At 50.7% G+C, this 24,115-nt stretch overlaps 1 protein-coding gene across 2 annotated transcripts in view; it reads right to left on the bottom strand.

The window, feature by feature from the left end:
- PDE4B (phosphodiesterase 4B) overlaps positions 1–24,115 on the bottom strand; it is a gene marked incomplete at both ends in the record, with an annotated part of 191,791 nt that overhangs the window by 33,846 nt on the left and 133,830 nt on the right. For both annotated transcript variants that reach the window (XM_082003044.1, XM_082003045.1), the window contains 3 exons: positions 18,572–18,621; positions 22,644–22,714; positions 22,820–22,856. In XM_082003044.1, the coding sequence (XP_081859170.1) occupies positions 18,572–18,621; positions 22,644–22,714; positions 22,820–22,856 (158 nt within the window). The remainder of the gene's footprint in view (positions 1–18,571; positions 18,622–22,643; positions 22,715–22,819; positions 22,857–24,115) is intronic.

Below are 24,115 nucleotides of genomic sequence, written 5' to 3'. Positions count from 1 at the left end.
TACGGACTAGATTTTCAACTTTTTCTCAAGCACAAGGGCTAGAAATGTACCTAAAAGAAGGCATTATTCAGAAGCAAGATGTATCCAGCAGAACTACCCGACGCCACACGTGCCGGCAACGCTGCCAGCGCACGAACATGTTCCCTCTTGTAAGCTCACGGACACTTGCGCACTCCCCGTCCGCTGGACCGCGGGGCTGGAATTACAGAGCAATCTGAAATCATGGGAACGACAGAGTATTGAGATGCACTGCCCCCGCGCCCCAACATTTCATTGTCTGCGATGAAACTAATTATATCTTTTGCAAAGATAAGTGCAGATGTGCCAAGAAAGGCACAAAGCCCCGGCACCTGCGGGACGGGTGGAGCCAGTATGCTCTTGAGCAACTCCCCGAACAAATGGACGATCCTGCCCTTCTCCCCGCTCCCCATCGTATTTTTGGGACTCCAGTTTGACCGGTAACTCCAGCCGTGCCCCCTCACATTTCTCACACCTGCAGCTACACTGCAGCCTCTCTCCGGCGTGCAAGGGAGGCGCGAGTAAGGGCGAAGGGCTCTTTGCTCCCCGGCACGACGCGGCCGCGCCGGGCACCGGAGGGAGAGCCGGAGCGGGGCCGGCGGGTGCCGGGGCTCGGCAGGAGACGGGCGGGCTGCAGACGGCGCGGGCACGGCCGCTGCATGCAAATGCCTCGAAGTAACGCTTTTAGCGAAAAGCTATTTTAGAAACGGGGACTTTTCTGTTACCCAGCGCTAGTATGTGCGATGTGGTAAGAGGGGCCAGGGTAGGGAAGCCCCTGCGGAGGGAGGCGATGGGATTAACCGGGAAAGCCACTGCCGGAGGTATGCTGAAGAGGTGGCACGGGAAGAGATCCAGCTGTGGGGGAACGCAGACAACATCTTAATGCAGGCTCAAAAGCAGCAGAAACAATGGAGTCTGTATTCAGAGATGATAGAGGAAGATAGAGACAGAAAAATGAAGTGAAAGCTTTCTGCTGCTAATTGCGAAAAATGACAGGAAATGAGTGAGATGCTGCTGCCAGGAATAACGCTCGTGGTACTGAAATTGTTGATGAAAGCGTTTGACATGCGCTACAACCTCAGGCAAAATAAGGCCAAGATTCTGGGGGACGTTTTTCTTTCTTTCCCCCCCACCGCCCCCCAAAGCAACAAGGAGCAGAAGACATGAACTCTTCTGCTGCGCTGCCGAGGCGTCTGGCATTGTAAGTTCCCTAATTAAAGACAGGTCCTTTCTGGGACACAACCACTTCAGCTGCCCAGAAAGGCTGCTGGGAAAACGCAGCCCCTAGAAAAACAGCTCCAAAATTGCCGGAGACGCCAAGGCGGCGATTAAAACAGCACCCGCCAAGAACGCCGGGGACACGTCCAGGTTCAAACCGGAGGACTCCGGGGAGCAAGCCGAGCCGCCTCCCCAGGCACAGGCACGGGGACCGCGGAAAGCAGTGCGAAAGGGAGAAAGGAAAACCTCCTCTCCGTGGGGAACGACACGAGACCAAACCGCTTCACGTCCCCACGCTGCAGCCATCCCACGAAGGAAGAAGGCACAGCTCGTTTAACCACCAAAGCGGAGGCTTCCCGTGACGGGAGGAACGCCCACAGCGTCACTCGGCCATGACGCGAAGCGCAGGAGACGTCTGCTAGTCGCTCGACTGCCATAGTAGCAGTGATGTTTGAGTCAACGCGCTCGCCGCCCCATCACTGAGCCAGCTGCAGCGTAATTTGAGCAACGCCGATAAGCAGTAATATTAGCCTGGAGAAATGTCACGGGGGGGCGGCTCATCTGAGCTATCTTTAGCTGTCTAAAAGTTAATCACCTAAGCTCCCCGCACGGCCAGTGGAAAGTGGCTGGGACCTCCAAGGGGTGATCCTGGTCTATTCTCAGCGTGACTGCTGCGACGGGCTGAATCACCCTCCGGAGGTGCCTGTCCTTCGCCACTAAGTGCAGAAGGCACCTCTCTACCGCAGAGTCACAGAAACTGGCTGGAAGGGACCTCCGGAGGTCATCTGCTCCAGCCTCCTGCTCAGAGCAGGACTATCCCCAGCTAAACACCATCAGCCTGCTGCTCAAGTAGCTGTAGGGCACCGACACCCCACACCCTTCCTGTCATCAGCCACCGGCTGGACACGCAGCCTTCATCACCACCCTTAGAGCCTGGCGGTCCAGCAGTATCCAACCCTGTCAACAGTCTGTTTGTCCGGCCAATGCCGCCTCAGCTTCCACGTGGGAATGCTGTGGGAGACAGCACCAAAGTGCTCATTGCAGCCAGGTATACCTCCTTGCAGCTCCCCCCACGTCCCCACAGCCAGGCCAGCCCTTGTAGGAGGAGGTCAGGGCTTTCAAGCACAACTTGCCCTTGGCAAATCTGGGTCTACCATTCCCAGTTTACTTTCTTGTCTTTCGTGTGTGTGGAAACAGACTCCAGTGGACACCCTCAGTGACCTCTCCAGTGACCAAGAAGGGTCTGACTAGTCCATGGTTGCCCAGATCCCCTTCACCTTTCTCAAAGATGGACCTTTTTCCTGTTGTCACAGACCTTCCCAAGCACCACAGCTTTTCATGAAGGACATATAGTGACCTTACAGTCACATCATCCAGCTTTTCCAGCTTGAACCCTGTCCAAGGCCGTGGACTTGAACACATCCCCCTCCTCTAGGTTGCCCCTACCCCGTTGCTCCCTCATTGCTCTCCATCCCTCCCCTTCCCAAGCAGGCTGGTGGGCGCTGGGGCCTGCATGCAGGGTTCCGTCTGCAAAGACGGAGACAAAAAAGGCACCGAGTACTTCAGCCTTACCTGTACCAGTTGTCACTAGGCTGTTTCCTGCATAGATTAACATTTTTTCTGAACTTTCTTTCTCTACTCGATACCCATGTTGGAGTCCCCTCACTAGCCACAGCTCCGTCAGCCTTTGGTCTGCCCAACTTCACCCCACATGCCCAAACAGCGCTTGTTACATCCCCCGTGCTACCAGTCCTGTTCACTCTTTGCCTGCTCTCTTTCTGCACTTTGACTCGCTAAGAAGCTCCTTGCTTGACTGAATTGGCTTCTGCTGAAATTCCTGATCTTCCTGCACAACAGGATGGTTTGCTCCCGAGCTTGCAATACGTTTTCTTTAAAAACCAGCCACTAGTTAAGAATGGTCTGTAATTTTTAGGTGGCTGAAGTTAGGTGAAATTAATCTTATGACAATGACAGTCTTGAGACCGAGCAGTAAATGGAAGCTCTTGGCAGCAAACAGAAGAGTTTTCGCAGAGCCCTGGTGCTGACCAGCACATCCCCCCCGCCTTGCTTTGATCCTGATTCCTGCAACCCACCCCAAGGTCAGTGGCAGGAGATCAGTTATGGGGGCCCAGCCACTGTTTTGAGGCAAAAATGAAGCACTTCAAGGAAACTCATACCAAGAGATCAGCCTGCAGCAAGAGCCAAGCCCTGATGAAGCCAGTTAAGCCAGAACTGGACAAACCTGCAAAAGTCCTGATTATACCCACCAGTACTGGTATGCAGGCTGGTTGGGGTGGATCACCAGGCAGGTCATGAGAATCAGGTCACCGAGGACCCACACGGGCTGGCAACTCACTGAACAGACCACTGACTGTTAGCAGGAGCCAGGCAATTGCTTACTAATTAGTCTAGTGTGGGGTGATTGTGGTTTATTATCATGGGAGCTGGAGAAGTCACTCAATTTTGCCAGGCTTTGTGGCAATAACTGCGGGTGCCCGCAAGCAGCACTTATCATTAGAGTTAGTCCTCTAATGTCCATGTCCAGGGTCCTCTGGGTTGGGCAGCGGGGTACCAAGGGTACTAAGAGCATCGCTCCTTCTAGGAGGGGACGATGACATGGAAGAGGCAACCAACAACCGAGACACCCGCCTGGGACAGTCTCAGCAGTTCAGCCAGGGTTAGTGCCCAGCTGAGCGCGAGAAACTGAAGCTCCGAACTGAAGGAGGAGTCGCTTGGGGGGTACAGCAGTAGCTTTTCAGGGACTGCTGACAGGACAGCCTGCGATATCCCCACAGACACCTTAAAAACAGACTGAAAAAGAAGGAAGAAAATGAGGAGAGGATGCTACTCAAGTATTGCTTTGCAAAGAACTGGATTTACCAAATGTTGCTCAGAGAGAAGGAGCAGAGCTTCGGTAGGCATCGCGGCAGATGTTTCATCATGAATCTTCATTCCCACTGAGTAAATAATACTGACGTCTCTCTTTAACTGAGATGGAGTGTTGGAAACCCCTTGGAAAGGACTAGCTAATAAAAAGTCAGGGTCCTGAATTAAACTAAAAAAGTACTCTTACATTTATTTTGTGTGTTTACATGTGTCACATATGCATGCACTCTAAAACAGCTGCGTAAACCTCAACTCTAAAAATGCTACAGTATGAAGATTAAAGATCAAGATTCCCAAAGTTAACACTGCACCTTCTGCATGACAACGAGGTGCAAAAACGAGGCGTAAACCTCGAACACCTTAAGGTGGCTAATAAAAGCCTATGAAGGTTCCCAGAGAGGAAATTTCTGATCTAAAGATAAGCCTGAAGGTTTAATCTGAAATGCTAACGAGAGAGGAAAACTGGAGATGTTCTGAAGAAGGATTTAGATTGGAGATACCCTCTCATCATGGGGTGGGATGGAGTGTTTTTCCACAAGGCAGTCCCGGTTTCTGCAGTGTCCTTCCCCCCACGGCAGCCACCCGGAGTGAACAATACAGCGTGGCTGCCGCAAATCAGGAGGGTAAGTGACAGTGCTTTTATGGTGCCAAATGGAAGTAACAAAATGCAGGAAGCATCTTGTCAGATGTCACTTAGCAGCGATATCACGGGAGAATCTGGGAACGGGATTTGCCTGCATAGTAGGAATTCCTCAGTCCACGGAGAGGGAGAAGCAGAAACGACAAGAGGAGCAGAGTCTAATCTTGGCCTGTTGAATGAACGGGAAAGATTGCTCAGTTCCAACTTTATCTCGGGGAGCAAACACACGGTCTGGCACATTATCGTTTTACTGCCCAGGCTTGATTCCTTGTTGCCCTGTAGGATTCCTGCCCTAATCACAAGACAGGAGGAAAAGCACGACACAGGAGAGTACCTCTCCTATGCAGGGTCTAACAGAACAAGAGCAAAAGGCTGACAGTGCACTTAGAGCGAGCTGTAAGGAGAACCCTGAAAATGATTTTTCAGCTGACGTTTCGTACGGAAATAAACACACACCTCCAACATGTTTCTGAATACAGATCACAACTACCAAGGTCATTACGAATTTTTAAAGTAAGTGAATCCCCATCACACCTTTACTCAACACGCTCCTCAAAGTGCGGTGACAACAGCCTGGAGACCCGCAGGCTGGGGACGGAGATGACCATCGGCGTTGACGGGCCGCAGAAGGAAGCCTCCGGCCCAGACCTAGAGCTGAGCCCAGGAACCGAAATCCGAACCCCGACTGCCTGTAAACCATGGGGATCCCAGCCTGTGTTTTTCTCCAGTTGAACAAGGAAAGGCTGGATCACAATAAGATGAACGTTTCATTGTGCGAGTAGAAATGTTTTCTTCCCGAGCACATGGCGTGCATGCGAACACACGAGTGTGAGAAAGACACTGAAAAATCAGGATCTGATTATGAAATTACCTAGCTCCCCACCTGGGATTTACCGGTGCCGTGCAGCGTACTACCTCATTTGATACATGTGGGCTGGCTCGGAGAGGGCTGGTAAGCTTACACGTGCAGGGAAACCAACTTGGATCCTGGAAGCAACATCGTTGTGCTAACAAGGCACTCCACCTAAACTAATTAGCCCTGCCTTTCAACAGGCTTAATTAGGTGGGGCACCATCCTGTGCTGTTGTGGCGAGACGGCTTCCGGCGCTGGAGCTGGCTCATCCACGGCCAGGCTGGGGACCTCTGCCCGTCGCTACCGGAGCCGCGCGGCACCGAGGCGGGCGCGGGGGCTCTCGCCCGGCTGGCCCCAGCGGAGCCCGGGGCAGCGCCTCTCCGGAGCTGCCTTCCCGTGCCCCCACCTGGGCACGACCGCCCGCCCGCGCCCTCGCTGCTGCACCGCGATCTCCTGCTTGAGAAACCGTGAGCCGACTTTCACAACAGGCCTAAGACAAGGAAGGAACTATCTAGACAGACCACAGCAACGATTTTAATTTGACAAAGGGCAAAAAAACCAGCCCACAACATGAAAGATGTAAGGGACTAGTTTAACCCTACTCTGTTTCATAAGAGTTTTGCAAACCACAAGCAAAAAGATCTGCATTGGGATCTGCAGAGAATTCAGACGCTCCTTTCTTCCATATACCCATCTATAGCCATTAAATCAGGTTTTGAACCGGGTTAACCTGGAGGGAATAAAACTTACGGTCTCAATATTCTGTCAAACTGAAAGTCCTTTGACTGGCGAAACAAATACTGGCATAGGAGATGGAAGAGGAATCTCAGGAAGGAATCCTGGAAGTACAAAGCACAGTGCCCATCTACCTGAAAAGCTCCACTTGGCCACCCACCTTAGATGTAAAGACAATGTTTATCAATAACCCTTAGATCTTGATGGGGCAAATTATTCAGAAACTTTAAATGAGGGTCAGAATAAGGCTCCCCAGTTCTCGTGGCAATGCAGAAGAGGCTGTTGGTAAAATGTTAGACCTGTTTAAATCAACTTCTTTGGCTCCTGGAAAGGTTACAAGTTAACACAAAATCGTCCTCCATTTCCTCTCAATTTAATTTCCTTAAGGTCTTCAATATGAAAGCTAAGAATGTGACTCCTGAAAGCATCTCAACCGTAATTCATAGGATATCTTTATGACACATACTAACCTTAGTGTTCGTATGCCCTGCTCGCAGCCTTGGAAAGGCTGGACATAGAGCCATCCGTTATGTTGTGAGCCACCATGCCAGCCATTTAAATTATACTAATTACAAAATATAATTAAATGTTTGGGGTTTTTTCATGGCTAAATATAATTTCTTGAAAGCATTATCCTTTAGGACGGAAAAAAATGATTGAGTTTGGAATCTGTTTTCCTACAATAGATATTATACGTACCCAAAGGGTAATAATGTCAACCTCGCTGATATACCTTATTTGAACTTTCTGCCCTTATGTAGCCTCTAAAAATAAATGCATACGACTGTCATCCTACAGTTGAAACCCAGAGATATTGCACAGAATTAATTACCTCAGAGAAGTAGCGTGAATGACAGTGCAGAGATACCGCTGCTCCGCACTGAGCAGAGCCACTCAAGCACACAGCACGTTGCAAAAAATGACCTGTTTTGACGTATTTGGTTTTCAGGTGATACTCTGAGTAAGCCCTATCGACTGATCTGTGATTGTACCAAACGACACCGTGGGAAGTCAGAGTATTGCTCACTGCAGATCGTGGGTCGGTCAGAGAGCAGAACCAGCAGAAATAGCTTGAACGACCTGAAAGCACATGCAATTTTAAAAGCTGTTTCTTAATCCGGGATCCTCCAGCTTTTGGAAACGCGGAATGTCTTGCACGTTAAGCTGGTGTCCTTCAGACAGCTCTCTGGTGGCACCCTGGGACGGACGGACGCACTTTTTGCACGTCCACGCACTGTAACTCTGAACATTCGGAGCGAGCCTCAAGTCGCAAAACTAAAAAACCTTTAGAGCTGCAGTAGCTGACAACAGAGCTAAAATATTCACTGTGCTAATCATCCGTATTCATCAACCCCAGCGAACAATTTCAGCTGCTCGCAGCTGTGACTCAGTGTGCTCCATGTTTACTAAACTGCACGTACAGCCTTTTAGAATAATCTGTTTAAAATCACAGAGTAAGTCCCACGGGTAGAAGGGTGGGGAGGAAGAGGGAGATGTCAGTATCCTACAAACCAGCATCATTTGTTTTGACAGCTTTTAATATTCCCTATAAATCCTCTCACGTGCTGATCTCCACTGTGCCTCTGTGTCACCTTCAAGCCGAGCCCATCACGCCCTGGTCACCAGCTTTGTAAAGGGTGTCCCTGGGACGCGGGTCAGAACTGGACCGTGTTTGCCCTGATGTTGCCAGGGACGCAGCATCCGATTCATTACGTGCTTCTCCCCAATCAGCAGTAGATAATATAGAACACCAGACAGTAATTTATTTGGTTTTTTGGGGTTTTTTTTTGCATCTGGAGCCCCTTAGCCGGAAGGTGATCAAACCTGGAGGTCTGAGTCCTGACTGACTACTTTCCTCAAATCTGAGGTCTCAGTCCTGACCCGAATCAGGCTGCTTACACCACAGCTAAGCAACCGCAGAGCTGCCTTGCGGGGGCAGATGGAGGATAAACTTGAACCCGGCAATGACAGGCAGACTTGGAAGTGTAAGGGCTTGTCAAATTGCTACAGCCAGCACAGGTAAGAACAGCCTTCCACTCTCAAAATACATTTAATTAAGGCCCTCAGAATATACTGAAGCACCTCAAACCGAGTTCAAGGAAATAAAAATGTCAACTGTACTAAAGGCACCCTTATTAACAGTCTCAGTTAAAATATCAGATTACATGGACATGGAGATGGAAATGTTCCCCATTGAAGGTCAAATATGGGTTGGCCTGCCGCAGATTATTCCAGTGGTTACTTTTTATGCTTTAAGCTTTATGCTATGTGACACCTTTCAGAATTTCTTACATTTAGCAGCGTAATAGAGGCACCTCATGTTAGCCTTGGCCAAGGTCTCTGCACCGTCACTCACACCACTTCTCTGAAGTAATTAACTCTGTGAAATAAAGTCAGTGAAATTCATACAATTTCTGTGGAACATCTGATTTTAAGCTGCACATGACTTTCCATTTAAGGCAATTTGCAGTAAGAGACATTCTAGCAGCGTGCTAAATTCACCACATTTGGATGTCTTACACAGGCAGGCTCAGAACGAGCGGCCGCTGCTGAAAAATGTGGTGTGAGCATCATCTCTTCTTGCGTTTCATTTTTTTTTGCTCCTGATGTATAAAGTGTGAGCAACAGGTTTTTGGCTTTTACCTGGATAGTACGTTCCCACTGTAAGTGGATGGAAATATTTAAAAGTTTCACGCAATATAGTTGAAACCCAGGAAGCTGCTAACAGCTCCTGCCATTTCACTAACAGGAATTTCGGGAAATACCCTGCCCAAAGAACTTGAATTAAGATGAAGGCCCAGCATACGTATTTGACTAGGATCTGGATGTGGACCACGTCCCATGAAGTATTACTGCTAAAACTGAAAATACTCCAGTTGGACTGGAGTAGACTGGATCCAAAGCCTTGCTCTGAACGCCTGGGAGTCTTGTGGATACAATGCAAAATTGTCTGTTTAAGAATTTTTTTGAAGAGCGTGGAGGTGTGGTAGAGGAGTTTTCACATGCACAGATGTTTCATTTCCTCTTGGAAAGGTATATTTATGACAGCAGGATATTTATACTGGAATATCTACATTAAGAAGCACAGCTCTCTTCAAATTAAACCAAACTGCGTAAGTATTTAGTACGGAGTAGTGGCCACTGGCCATGGCTCCTAGTAAACGACAAAACGGATCTGACGCCTCTTCCAGGCAACAAAAGGCCGTTTGCCAGGGGCCTTGGACAGGCACAGCACTGAACACAAAATCAAAAGACATTAATTGTTAAATCAACACCCTGCTACATTTTTTTGTTTGTTTGTTGTTTCCCCACACTCTGAATTCCTAAAATGATTAATGCCTGAACGCACAAAGTCAATCAGTGACACCTTTGGACATGAAAATGTATTCCAGAGGGACGGACATATTTAGATGCTTTTTAAAGTCTACCGCCTAAAAAATTTAAATCTCTGTAAGCATACATATTTTTCCAGCGAACTGAATTAACTTAAGAACCTGGTGTGTTTTATTAATAACCATAAATAATTGACAGTTGTTTCCTTTCTGTCAAAAAAGTATTGCAATTATACAATACTTAAGGCTGTCATTTGGAGACACTTCTTCCAGAGAAAACAATATTACACTAAAATGTTTCATTAACTATTAGCGTAACATTCGTTACCGGTTGCACAATGACATTATGCTTACATTAATAAGCATACCGTGCTTAACTATATAAATATTTTTTAGTCAACCAGGAGATGAAAAGATACTGATAATAAAACCAGAGCATTTCTGGGTGATTTGAACATTGAAAACTGTCAATATGTTCAAGTTCGGCATCACCGCTTGGGAATCGCCGAGTCTAAACCGTATCTCAGAACGGACGCAACTCCGTAACTGAAGAGAGGGAAGAGTGCGTCAGCAGTCCTTTACGTCCCCCTTTCAATTCTACCTGATTATACGTTGATCTTAAAAGATCTTCAAGTTTTAATCTTTATAATCGTTACCCTACAGTTGTAGGGTTAACTTTGGCGGGCAAGATGTCTACCCTACAGAGGCCAACGGGCGAATTCAGACTGTCCGTCAAGGCCAGCGCTTTACCCCCATATGCCCCTCCAAACTAGAATCAAACACTGCTCCCACCAAGGCTAATAAATATGAAACATTCAGCGGGAGTTCCTGCCCAAATGAGGACTGCACGATTTGGCCACGGACAATCAAAACAGAGAGCTAGAAAAGACTTACTTTTTAAAAGACAACAAGAAAGCGACTTACACTTGGAATCAGATCCTGCCGGAGGACAGAGTTTTGAACATGGGGACTGCCCAAGGACAGGCTGACGGCTCTGGGATCTGTGCGGTGCATTACCCTGGGAACGGCTCCGCACAGATCCTCGGATGCAGCCTCTCACACTCCCATGGCCAGCTGTGTCCGGGACACAACGCTGCAGCACTGAGCTCAACCTCGGGGGAGGAAGGAGAAACTTATATATAGCTGCTGTGGGGATGAGCTGATGGGTGCTTTCAGGAGTCCATTTCAGCTCCCACTGGCTGGAAAATGCTGATGACATGGAGGTTGAAGGGGCTCAAGTCAGTGGGACAATGAAGAACCCTATTCATCACTAAGGCATGCACAAACTGTGCCCCACGACCTAAAAAAAAAAGTAAACTCAGCCTGCCAGAAGTTTGGTTTGGGTGTTTTCGTTTGTTTTGGTTTGTTTTCTCAGATCAAGTACACATTTCTCAAACTCATATGGAACTGATTCAGTACACTGAGGACTGCGATGTAAAAATCTCACCCACAGCAACCATTATCATTCTGTGCAGAAAACAAAAGAAACACAGATTTTATCAACTCTGATATTAGCAATGGCAAAGTCTTATTGTCTTCAGAGAGACCTTAAGCAATCCAGTACTAATGGGAGCCGAGTAAAGCAATATAGGGCTTTCGGGGCTTGACCCGTGCTTAAAGAGCAGAGTGAATATGAGGACGTGCCGAGAGCGTGCCACTAGGAAGGTCTCTTCGTTGCCGCCTTGGGTCCACAAGTTGCCTGGATCATTCAGAACGAAACCATCCATCAGAGAGAAGCCCTTTTAATAACCTATGACTGTTTTCATGGGTTTATCCTATGCAGCAGAGCGTGGCATCATCACTGAAATGACCACCTCAACAAAAAAACCCAGCGGTTTGGCTCCTCAACTGTTCTTCAAAAACGCATCGCTGCTGTCGATTACAACATACCTGCTTATCTGGGCAAAGGGAAGGTACACTCTCTACCCGGGCGAGGATGCCATCTCTAGATATCCTTAGGTTTTCAGCTCACAGCCCCTTGGGAGCCTCTGACGGCCAGAGCCATTCCTGACACCGAGCGAGGAGAGCTCCGCACCCGGGAGCCGCCTCCAGGAATGGGCAGGACGGCAGCCCCAGGAGGCAGGTACGGCCCCGGCCCCGAGCGGCCGCTCGCCCCACAGCCGTGGGCGGCGGCTGGACCCCAGGCGGTGACAGGCTCCTGATGGCAGCGGCACGTGTAGCATCTTCGTGTGACACCCACAGGTGGGGCGGAGGGGACAACAGTTTTTATCCGTTGCTATGGAGTCGTGATTAGCGTGTACGTCTTCAGAGCCTGCCGAGGAGAAATGAAGGCTATTTTCTTATATAGATGTCATGAAATCAACCCTTGCAGAATTTCTGGAGTCAAAGGCTAAACAGGTTTGCCTGAATACCTTCTGTTACTTGATACACAAATAAATCTAGCCGGGAGACCTAAAATGAGTGTCACTTTTCAGCTGGAGCCGATGGCAAAAAAAATCACTCTAGTCTCATTTGGAGTGGTTTATGTGCACAGCGACATACCAAAAGCCTGTTAAATAAAACGCAGCGATTACCTTCGCAGAAAATGAGTCTTAGAAAAATCAAGCAAAAAAAAAAAACCCCTCCCTTATTGCACAGCATAGTGACTTCAGAAGAAACTTTTCCTTTATTCTCTCCAAATGCTAAAAGAAAACCTGATGTTCTTCTTTTAAAATGTGTCTGCCTCTAGGTCTTTGGCACAGGTTTACCGATGGGAGGGCCGGCAATCTATTTAATGACTGCATTGACGTCAATAGCATAACTGAAATACTTACTAAGATGCATGAGTCCAACTTTCGGGGGGGGGGTGTGTGTGTGTTCGCAGGCAGGCACAACACACGAAACAGACTCTCCCGGGGAATGAACTACCCCAAAGAGCGAGGAACGGCCTCTGGCCAGGCTGCAGCCCGGGCAGCTATGCTTGTTTTTTCTGCGGGCAACCCTCAAAGTTCCCTTTGAAACGGGCTTTGAACTTCTCAAGCGGCGAGGAGCCCTTCACCGCTCAACTGTGCCCAGTCGCATCGTCGAGCTGACGTCCGAGCGCACCGAATCACACAGCCGCTGGACAGATTTGCTTCGTTTCTAAATAATCCGCAGCACTGCATCCTTTAAAATAATGTTTGTAGGCAGTAATACTTATCAGTAAGTCCACAGCACCGCCGAATTCACTGCACGCAATCAGTTACTTTTTAGCTCAGCTATTTGGCAATACGCGGCTCCTCTCGCACACTCGTTAAAAGCCTGAAACGCCGCATCTACTTGTACAGTCTGTCTCCCACTCAAAAGGCCAGTTCTTCAGCCAAACTCGCAGCAGATCAACAGAATTTCAAAATGAATCCTCTATTTCGCGTATGCCCGGAGCCCTTCTCCGCACGCCGAGCGGAGGAAGCACGGCGCAAGAGCGCTGGCTCCGTGCTAATTACTTGGGATTTATAGGTGTTTGTAACCAAGAGCTGACTTTGATGCACAGGGCTTGTCAACTCCTACAAAAAGTTGGGACTCCCATTAGCACGAGCACCAGCGTTATCCAGTCTTTTGTTTATACTTTATACAAATGTTCGTGCACGAGTCTGTGTACATCTTACACCCACATAAAAAAATGAAAGGGTACAAGTTTTGAGGTCGTGTAAAGGCATGCGAGAAGTGCAGGCAAACGTGCAGATGTGCAGGAAAGCAGAGGCTAAGGCACAAGCAAGAAAAACACCAATCTTTCACTCCCATCCCCAGAGAGGAATTTTAACAAAGCTTTAACCCCACAAGCCCTGAAAAGCCTGTGCGTGACATATCCCGACGCGCTACACCCCCCAGAGCACATCAGCCGTACTGTGTGGCTGGGTACGGAATTAATTGTGAGGACACCCCACAATTATTCAGCGCTGGGGGTGCCCAAGGGCCACTTGGTCGCCTGCTCTTGAGAAAGCGAACGCCTGGCGGCGGCCGCAGGGAGCACGCGGCGCGCTCTGACCCTCCACGCTACGCGTGGCTCCCGTCAGCCATCAGCAACGGGATGAAAACGAACCGCTCCGGGAAAACGCCGTCCACCCGGGCCTCGGCCTTTCAGCAGGAGAGGGAGAGGCTTCCCGCTCCCCGCGCGTCACGGCCGGTACAGCGCCTTCGCCGCCGCGGTCCGTTCACGGCGGTGCCCGCGGGAAGGTGCGGGATCCTACACCTGCGCCGGAAAGGTTAAGGCGACGGCACGAAGAGCCGCGGCTGGTCCCGACGAAGGCGAAGACCGGTACCCGACCGCTGCTGTGGAGCGAGGGAGAGGCCTCGGTACTGGGAGTCTAAGCAAACAGCACCGACCCCGTGCTGGGCTGAGAGAAAGAATGTGGTAGAACAGGACAATACAAAAAAAGGCCTGGGAAAAATACAAAGGGAACAAAAAAGATGGAGAAAAGATTGTACCAAAGCGGGTGGAAGAACGAGAGGCTTAGCCTGGATGTGGCCACCAGCGAAAGATGATTTAATTCGGAGGGAACGAGGGCCAGCGAAGGACATAAATACGGAGGAAGGGACAAACTAAGCAGGAACCGCCAGACTTGCCGCTGGTTAAAGGTTTTGTTAGTCAGATCAGCTGGGTAGGAGCAAAGGACCTTTCACCGAGGCCAGGGCAGGACAGAGCTGCGTTGAGAAGAGAAGGCGCTGATGGATTCACTGAGCCCAAGGTAGCACAAAGCCCAAGGAAAGCAACTGTGGCAGAGGCTGCATTTAAAAAAAAAAACCACACACAGAAAGGAGAATGGGAGAAAGAAGCATCACAGACACATGTGCGACAACGTGCTTATGTCATTGTTTCCATAACTCCAGAAGGTAGCTGGGTAGCACCCGTCCGTAACCCCGGCCCTGTGCAACGGCACTCTGCGACGCTACGGACCGCTTAGGAACCCCGGAGGTATTCCCGTTATCCTTCCCGGGCATGAGAGCTAACGAAGGGTTTATGTACTTTTTGCTACGGCTTCGTCTTTCCATGTCACGGTTTCTCAGCTAATTCATAAAAGCAGTTTCGTTCGTTCCTGTGATCCGCAGTTGTAACAAAATAACCGGAAAAATCTGCCAGATTTACTTAAGCCGATACCAAGGACAAAACACAGGATGCTCAATACATATTCCTCTTCCTTTTATGGCTGTGGTTATAAAAGTTAAGAAAGCGCTGAAATTTGCAGTGACATCAGTATCGGCTTTGAAAGCACTTGGCCCCTGAAAACCCTGGCCAGAATTTTTCACGCTTGCAAGAAAATGAAAGCAAAAAAGAAAAAGACTTTTGGAATTTCAACACAACTCCTTCGTTTCACCGTGGGCCTGGGTCCTCAGTGGTGCAGCTCCTTGGGACTACACCAGCACCAGGTTTGGCTCCTCTCGCTTTGAAACAACCGACAAATCCCGTAATATTCTAGCTGGAGTCAACAGCTGGCATGTATTACTTCCAGTGCAAATGCTGAATGCAATTTGTCTCCCTCCAGGGTAATTTTATTAATGTATGCCAGTTTGCTTTAAACCCCGAGTTCTGTACTTTTCATAACAGGATATAAATCACTCCACTAATGACAAATAAAAGGAGACATATACGAGGTGCTCATAGCCATGTCAATTGATTGTGGTAAATCTATGAATCAATGTGTGACACGGGAGAGCTAAAATAAAATTCCGAGCTCCGCCGACTAACCAATCTAGGGAATATAAACACATTGCATTTCAAAACACATTCTTTTATCTAGAGGGATGTTACGCAGCCTAGTCCCAATCAAAACATTACTGTTTCCTTCTCCAAAACTTTCAGGAAAAACACTCTGCGTCCTTTCAGACACAGGAGCCGTTGGCACATAACTGGAAATGTTCTGATAGGAAAATCTCCCCTTCCTTTCATAATTTCCAAATCAGGAGCCATCTAGGGAAAAAAAACAAGCTGCAAACACACAAAAACAACCCCAACACAACCCTGAAAAACTTTGTTCTTGCTGCACTTCAATGGAAACTTCCTTAGAAAGTAAATTGTTTTCTGCTATACCGCAATGAGTTGCGGCATGTAACACTGGCGGTGAACGGGTAAAGGCAGGCAAGCACCAAACGGACGATGGGAACCGCTGGACAGAACGACTGCAGCCTCCACGGGAGGTCAGAGAGGCTCTGCCGGAGCCCGGGATGCGCTCTGGGCGGCAGAGTGGGGACACCAAAAGCAGCAAGTAAACAAGGTCAGAAATTCAGAACGGTCCTGGCTTACACACTAGGATAGCACAAAAGTAAGAAAATAAATACCTGCAGGATAGCGTAACACCGGCATTCCTCGCTCCGCCTCTACGTTGGGGTGAGCGGAGGGTGCACGCCGTGCCTCAGAAGCGAGCAGGCAGCGTCTGGGCGCCGGCCGCGCCCCAGACGAGCGCGTCCCCTCTCGGCTATGGCTCCAAGCCTCGCGAGCTACCCGGCGGGTTGGGAGCGCGGCAGCTCCGTCGGGCTGTTTTCCAGGGTCCGCCTTCAGCGCGTCCGAGCTGCCGTCCCTTCTCGGCAAGCGCGCTCCCGATGCCCTCGGCACAGGGCTGTGACAGTAGGGCAGACGCGGTGTCTTAGGCTGGCCAGGAAGGGATTGCTTCAGCCAGGAGAGTAGATCCCGTTCGAGCTGATGACATTCATCAGCAAAAATAACCTGAACCTGAGTTTAACCGAGAAGCCCAGGCTGTTTCACTAGCCATGTCAGCATCGGCCTCCTTCATGGAGGAACTAACACAATTCCCTACCGATCTCAAAAATACTTCTTATTCTTACCTACAAACTGCCCCAATTCACTTAAGCTGTAATGATACCACTCACGTTTTTTTGTTTCATTTGAAGACTTCACCTGAAGTCAGTTAAGTTACACGGTTGAGAACTCATTTACTTGAGGGGCCACGAATCCAGCCTGTACTTCTCTACTTTCTACAAATTCCACAAGCCTCTGAGCTGCAGTTTTCTTCCACAGCCCTTTTGTTACCAAATAACAATCTGCATACTGAAAACGCACCCAGCGCGGCTCACTTCCACATCTGGACATTTTCTTTTTTCACATCTCAGGTAAGATGTTAATATAATTTATTTTAGATCTAGCCACCTATCCACTGATGACTACTAGCACTGGAAAGTTAAAAACCACGAGTCAGGATCACAAGGTTAAAAGTGCTAAAAGGTGGATTCTTCTCAGTTGTTTTCTCTTTTTGAGCTTTGCAGGGTCACACAAAAACTTGCTCTACAATTACATGTGTCAGACCCTTCAATCAAAAAAGGAAGCTGAAATTTTCATGTATTCCCAGCGTTCCAAGCTTGGGCTAGCTAAAAAGTAACAAGTCACCTACAGCTCATGTTGGCAATACTGTAGAAAAATATCCACAAAGTGTTAAAAAGCTGAAAGCGATTGTTTCCACAGAAAGTGTTAAGAAAATTAATCTAAAAATTCCAAGGACTTCTCATTATGAGATTCTGTAATCTACATAAACAGATCTATGGAAAGCTTACGAAATTTTCCATGATCTTCTTCACACAGGCCACAAAATCAAAGTCTTGCTAGAACAGATTTTTAAAGAAGGTGACGAGTTGCCTCCCTGCTAGCCCTGCCTCGACACTGTTCAGAGAGGCAGCGAAGGAGAAGGCGTTTAAGACCATCTTGTCCTCTCTTCTTTCTGCATCAGAGGTTTCCACATTCCATTAACAAGTTTTGAGGAAGCTAATCTGGAAGCCTCCAGGACTATACGTGTCCCCAGACAGCAAATAATACGCAGCATGAAAGGAAATGATAGCTAGTTATCCAGGTTTCACACGCTGTAAAAATTAAGCTTTATTAGTCCCTCCTAGCGCAAAATTATTGGAAAGGCTGAGATTAAACCTTACAAACCGGCACTCCTCCAAATCTTATCTCCTTCTCTGTGGGAGTAACCTTTAAACTAGCGCGAGCAGGGCCAGCTCCGTCCCCGAGAGGGGTCCCGCAAGCCCACGGCACGGCTAAACCCGGGCACGAAAATAAATCTGCGCGTAAGCGGGTTGCCTCCGCTTCCCCTCCTCAGTGCTTCATCTTACCCGAGCAGCCCCCTGCTCCCGGCCACCGCCTGCTGGGCTCACCCTGCTGCCCACCCCACCTCGCTCCAGCATCCCGGGCAGACGCCGAGCCCCCTCGGGGGTCCTTTGCTCACCCCGGCGCGAGCGGGACGCGGAGCGGTGCCCTGGGTGCCGGAGGCTTTGCTCGGTGCTGTTCTCCCCCGTGATGGCAGTCAAGCCTACTTGTGTTCGCTGCGGCCTCTGACCTGAGCCTGGGTGAGGACAAGGTGTCGGAGGGACGCGCGCGCAGGGAAGGAGGCGATGAGCCACGCTCACCGACTCCCGCTCTCGTTCGATGGCTAAAGGTAGGTTTCAAAGAAAGACCGCAAGCAAACAGCGAGAAAACAATCCCCAAAAAAGCCATTCCAGGGCAGCCTGATAAAAGCAGAGGAAGTTTCACCTGGGAAAAGTTTTTGAGATTGCAATTTTTACATAGATCACATGGAAACAAACCAAAATAGGCAGGATTAAAAAAAAAATACAGCTGTGCCTGAGCCTGTTCAAGGCTTGTAGGTTGGGGCTTGTCCAGGCCTGTGCAGCACAGGGACTCAGAAGAATAGCAGTCACTGTGGCCATGACTATCAAACCAAACTCATGTTCATCTTTTATGCTAACATCCAAGAATAAACCCCAAACCCAAACTATTAAAATAACAACATTTTGGGCCTGACGGTTCTCTTGTATTGGTTTTGCTCGAGTAACTCGGAAGCAGCTCTACGAGCCTGGAATTGCACCAGGAGAAGGGGGCAGAGAAGCGGCTGTTGGTAAAATGATGTGCAACAAGCGTTCATCTGCGTTTGACCTTGCAGGTGGTGAGCAAAGTCACAGACGTACCTTGCAGGTTAACTCTGGAGACAGGTGGCTGGCCCGTTGCTGGAGATCTCCTAAGAGGGATAAAGAATACACTATAAATAGGTATTATTTTATAATTTCAAACCCTGTTGGCAGTCCAAACTGCCAACTCCCGCACTTAAAAGTCCTTTTTCGTACTCACAAAGAAGCCCAAAACACTTCAGAACAATTTGGCAGTTACTGAGCAACATTGATATCTCTGTTGGGAAAACCCAAAGTTATTATGTCCCCTGGCTAAGCACACACACGTGCTGGAAGGAAGGTAGACCAGGAAAGATTTGCCATCATCCCACACTCCACAGAATCACACAGAATCATTAAGGTTGGAAAAGACCTCCAAGATCATCAAGTCCAACCACCAACCCAACACCACTGTGGCCACTAAACCATGTCCTGAAGCACCACATCCACACGTTTTTTGAACGCTTCCAGTGACGGTGACTCCACCACCTCCCTGGGCAGCCTGTGCCAATGCTTGACCACTCTCTCAGTCAAGAAATTTTTCCTAATATCCAATCTAAACCTTCTCTGGTGCAACTTGAGGCCATTTCCTCTCATCCTGTCGCTGGTTACTTGGGAGAAGAGACCAACCCCCACCTCACCACAACCCCCTTTCAGGTAGTTGTAGACAGCGATGAGGGCTCCCCTCAGCCTCCTCTTCTCCAGACTGAACACCCCCAGTTCCCTCAGCCGCTCCTCATCAGACTTGTGCTCCAGACCCCTGCCCATCTCTGGACACGCTCCAGCACCTCAGTGTCCTTCTTTCTCCTCAAAATACAGCTGGAAGCCAGCAAGGGCTGGCCTCTGTGGCTGAAGGGGTCAGTGGGTCCCCCAGGATCCAGGCCCATCCCAAAAAGCTTTTCCCTAGAGGGTTTGGGCTGGACCCTGAAGCAATACCAGCTGCTGCACCCACACACAGGCTGCACAACAATACTATCAGTCAGGGGAGGCACATACAGCTTTAAAGCCCACGGTTAAGAGTTTGCACCTGGAAGCAAGTCAGAAGATGCTGCAGTCATTAGCGTAAGCTCTGAAACAGCTGAAGGACATTTTTTTGACTAGGAGCGACAATTTAATCAGAAAAAGGCTAGATTTTGGAAGGACCAAAAGCTGTTTGAAAGGTTGGCTCAAGTCAAGCAAACAGGGTCTGACTGGAAAAAGGGTGCAGTATTTCTCCAAATATTTAATTGTGAGATTTGCCAAATAAAGCTGTTAATTTTTCAAGTTGAAACTGTAATTTACTTGGGGAAAAAAGAGACTTCTTTTCAAAGGAGTTAAAAAGAGCTGACAGCGAAATCAAGACACTTCATTTTGGACTGAATGCAGTATTTCAGGCTGACCAAAAACGAAACTTTGGGCTTTTGCTTCCCTAAGAAGTTTCTGATACATTTTAACTGAAGCCAGATTTCCCCACACTCTCTCTTAGCCAACCTCCTAACTCCGATTTTTTGAGTCAGCCACTGAACTGAAACTGCCATTATTTGCCAGCTCTCCTTTGAAGCTAAAATCAAAGCGAGCGAGCGGCTCGATTCTGCCGTGATCGTAGCTCCCGGGGGTTCTTCAGAAGTGCTCCAGGAAGGCCTCGCTAGCCAGGTACGGTCTGCGCCGCGGCAACGTGGCCGCAGTGCCGCCGCCAGCCCTCGAGCCTCCCCGTGCGCCGGCAGCGCGTGGGCCGGTGCGGCTCCGACGCCCGCTCCGGGGCCGCGGGCTCCGCCGGGCGCAGCGCCCGCTCGCCGGCCGGGATTTCCAAAGCTCGGCTCTTCCAGAGGGAGCTGTGGGACCCAGGTTCTTCGAAGGGCTCAGAACAGGGCGCACACGTTGGGTGCCGACTGCTCCGAAAATGTGCCCCGACCTGCCTCTGCTGAGCCTTCGAGAAGCCAAATCTTGAAATCTCTGAAAAACAGAAACTCCCCGACAGGGACACCGCGCCGCGGCTGCAGCGCTTCCAGCGTCTGGGGAGACGCGCTCCGGGTGTCTCCCACCCCTGCGCCGCGTTGCACAGACGTGCCTTCGGGGGGGCGGGCAGGGACGAGGGAGCGTTCAGGAGGGTATTCCCGAACAGGGAATGTCCTGCTCCCGGCACCGCTCCCGGCACCCCCCAGTGACGTCGGGCCGTGCCCACCCTGGTTTCTGCAGCAGCCGGGGCGCGGGCAAGAGAGACCCGGGGATCCGGGTTTCGACGGCGCTGCCCCCTCTTAGGCAGCCCCACGCCGCAGGTACGCGGCTCCGCTCCCCGCTCCCTCTCCCTCACCGGCGGGGATGAGGAGGAGCCGGCGCCGGATGCTTTCTGACCGTGGCCTGGGCCGCATCTGCCAAACTCAGGCACTCCAAAACCATTAATCACACTCTCCTCTTTTCCGATCGGGAAACGGTCTTAAAAACCCTGATGGTAAAGTCCAAAAAATACTACTTCTAGTTGAGGTTTTTTTTTTTCCTCCGGCCCTTAACATTCATACTTTCCAGCATTTCTGTAAATATGTGGGACAGCATCCTCTTTTTCAATTCTCAGGGTGGGAGGGGTGGAGGAGAGGAAAAAATAGAGGGAAGAGGAGAGGCTAAAGGAAAGCTGAGATTCTCATGATCCCCCGAGCAGAAGTTTAAGTACCACGTATCATGAGACATATGATAAAATCATGAGCTGGCAGCACGGCTGTAACCCAGCAGAGCTGTTTGGAAACTGTGCGGGAAGCGTCGCAGCGCCTGGAAGCACACTCGGCCACGGACTTGGATGTTTGGTATATAATGGTTTAAACATGTAATGACTTTTACTTTGGCTGCCCACACGACTTTATAGCTCAATCAAATCTGGGAATGTTTTCAAAAGGACACTGCAAGATGCCTCTGTGTCCTACAGGTTACGCCCTGGCTTCCTTCCGGCCCCGTCCAATTTCAGATTCCTCATTAGGAACTCGCTGAAATGCTCGAGCTGTTCAAAAAAGCAAAGCTTAAGAAAAGGAATCTATTTCAGCCATCTGTTTTCCTACTAACCTCCATCTCGGAATGCGGTGGTTCCTTCCCATCAAAATTCACAAACAGAAATCAACGGGAGGAAAGCCTCGCGCCCGGATAAAGTGCTGGGCTTTGTGTAAAATACGAGACCGCACGGGAAGGCAAGAGCAGGGTCCATGGCGGGCGCCCAGCGCAGCGCGCCCGCGCCGTCCCGGCGCGCTTCCGCGCCTCGTCCTTCGCTGCGGGAGCCAACGCAACGCTTCGAGCGAGCAGCGCCTGCCAGCCCCGGGCTGAGCGGGGTGGGTGCGTAGCCGGCATCGCCAGGAACAAATGATGCTGGTTTCACGCAAAACAGCTCTCCTGGGGCAAAACAGGCCAGAAAAATGATGACGACCGTCTCATTACAAACAGCTAAGGGGAAACGGTCGTTCCGGACAAAGGCATAAAAAGGAGTTTGTTTGTTTCTCCTGTTCAGCAGGTATAAAACCCAACATCCTCCTCTCAAGTTCAGCGCATCACCTTCCCCATTCAGCGCAACTGCGGTGCCAAACGAAGCGACGCAGGATCCCCGGCCTGCGGGCAGCACCGGCCGGTTCTCCGGGCAGCCCCCCGGAACGGAGCTGCGGGGCGCTGCTGCCTGCCCCGCCGGGGAAATCCTCACCGGCCCCACGGCCTCGGGGCTCCCCCTCGGCGTCCGCCCTTCGGCCGTGACCGCCTCTCTGGCGAAGCAGCGGTGGAAACGCAGGGCAGCACCACAGCTCGACCTGGCGCCGGCGCCGCCTCCGCTCCGCGCTGGGCGCCTAACGGACGCCTGGGACGGCCAAGGTGGCAAAGAGAGGAAGACACCGCGTCGCCCGCCCCCGGCGTGCCCCGGCACGCCTCGCACCCCCTTCCCAACAGAAGCGCGTCACCCCCTCCTCAGGCCCGCCGTGCTCCGCCGGTGCCTCGAGCCAGGCGCCGTGAGGAGCAGCGAGCGCTGCCGCAGCAGGCCGAGAGCCTCTCCTGGGGGCGAGGGGCACAGAGAGGAGTGAGGAGGGTTGCCGGCCACCAGGGAGGCCATGACCTGGGGAGGGGGCCGTAAGAGAACGAAAAACGACGGGCTTACTTGTTGGAGGTGCCATGCAAATTGGTAAGGAGCGTGAAGTTGTTCCTCACGCTTCGTAGACTCGCCAGGACCTACGAGGGAGGCAAAACCAGAGACGTTATCCTCTCTGCCTAAGCTTTTAGTCTGAGTTTAGTGTTTTTTTTTTAATTTGAGCAGCCAACAGGCTGCCGACTCACCTGGGCGAAGGGTGTGACGATCAGGTCGTCCCCATGCCTAAGGAGAAATGGAGAAAACGTGTACATTTACTCAAAGAGGGCATCATTCACCCCAGAGACAGAGCATTTTACAGAGGGAGGTTTCCCCGGGCAGCACCCACGACAAAAAAAACATTAACCCATGCGGCGTTTACTTAACACTACATAAAATCATGCTCCTAATGGAAAGGTCTCGCAGCGCGTATCCAAAACAACCCGGCTGGAGCGACTGTTCAGATTGGTAACACCAGGCAATAAAAGCCAGGAAATTCAAAAGTTAAGGCAGTACGCTCGCGTCGCGGTGGAAAAAAACCCGTAACACTCTGGGGAAAGGTCAGCTTGGAATTTCCTGGCTTTTGTTGATCTCTGTCACAGTCTTTAATGTTATTCAGACTCTGGGTTTTGTCCGGCCATTTTCATCATGGAAGATTTGAGCAGAAGTTCTGAGAAAAATACATCGTCACCGTCAACAGGAGCGTTTTTTTGGTGATATTATATATAGCACTTGTGCGTATATGAAAAATCCAGTATGATTTACCTAACTGATACGCGGCAGGGTAGAGCTACCGCTGGGCAGCGCAGACCTGACGGGGGCTGGAACGCACGGCAATCCAGCGCGGCTGCCGGTGGGCTCCCGTCCCCCCGCGTGGTTTGCACCATGTGTATCTGATGCACTGCACGAGGGCAGGAGAGCCAGCACGGCTGCAGGCAGGAGAGGGCAGGCATGGCTGCAGGCAGGAGAGGGCAGGCACGGCTGCAGGCAGGAGAGCCAGCATGGCTGCAGGCAGGAGAGCAGCCACGGCTGCAGGCAGGAGGGCAGGCATGGCTGCAGGCAGGAGAGGGCAGGTATGGCTGCATGCAGGAGAGCAGCCATGGCTGCAGGCAGGAGGGCAGGCATGGCTGCAGGCAGGAGAGGGCAGGTATGGCTGCATGCAGGAGAGCAGCCATGGCTGCAGGCAGGAGGGCAGGCATGGCTGCAGGCAGGAGGGCAGGCACGGCTGCAGGCAGGAGAGGGCAGGCATGGCTGCAGGCAGGAGAGCAGGTATGGCTGCAGGCAGGAGGGCAGGCACGGCTGCAGGCAGGAGAGGGCAGCCACGGCTGCAGGCAGGAGAGGGCAGGCATGGCTGCAGGCAGGAGAGCAGGTATGGCTGCAGGCAGGAGGGCAGGCACGGCTGCAGGCAGGAGAGGGCAGCCACGGCTGCAGGCAGGAGAGGGCAGGCATGGCTGCAGGCAGGAGGGCAGGCATGGCTGCAGGCAGGAGAGGGCAGCCATGGTTGC

The sequence above is a fragment of the Phaethon aethereus genome (assembly GCF_964289735.1).
Source record: "Phaethon aethereus genome assembly, chromosome: 8".
NCBI lineage: Eukaryota > Metazoa > Chordata > Aves > Phaethontiformes > Phaethontidae > Phaethon > Phaethon aethereus.
The sequence above is the reverse complement of the archived record's forward strand: the minus strand, read 5'-3'. Positions and strand labels throughout refer to the sequence as shown.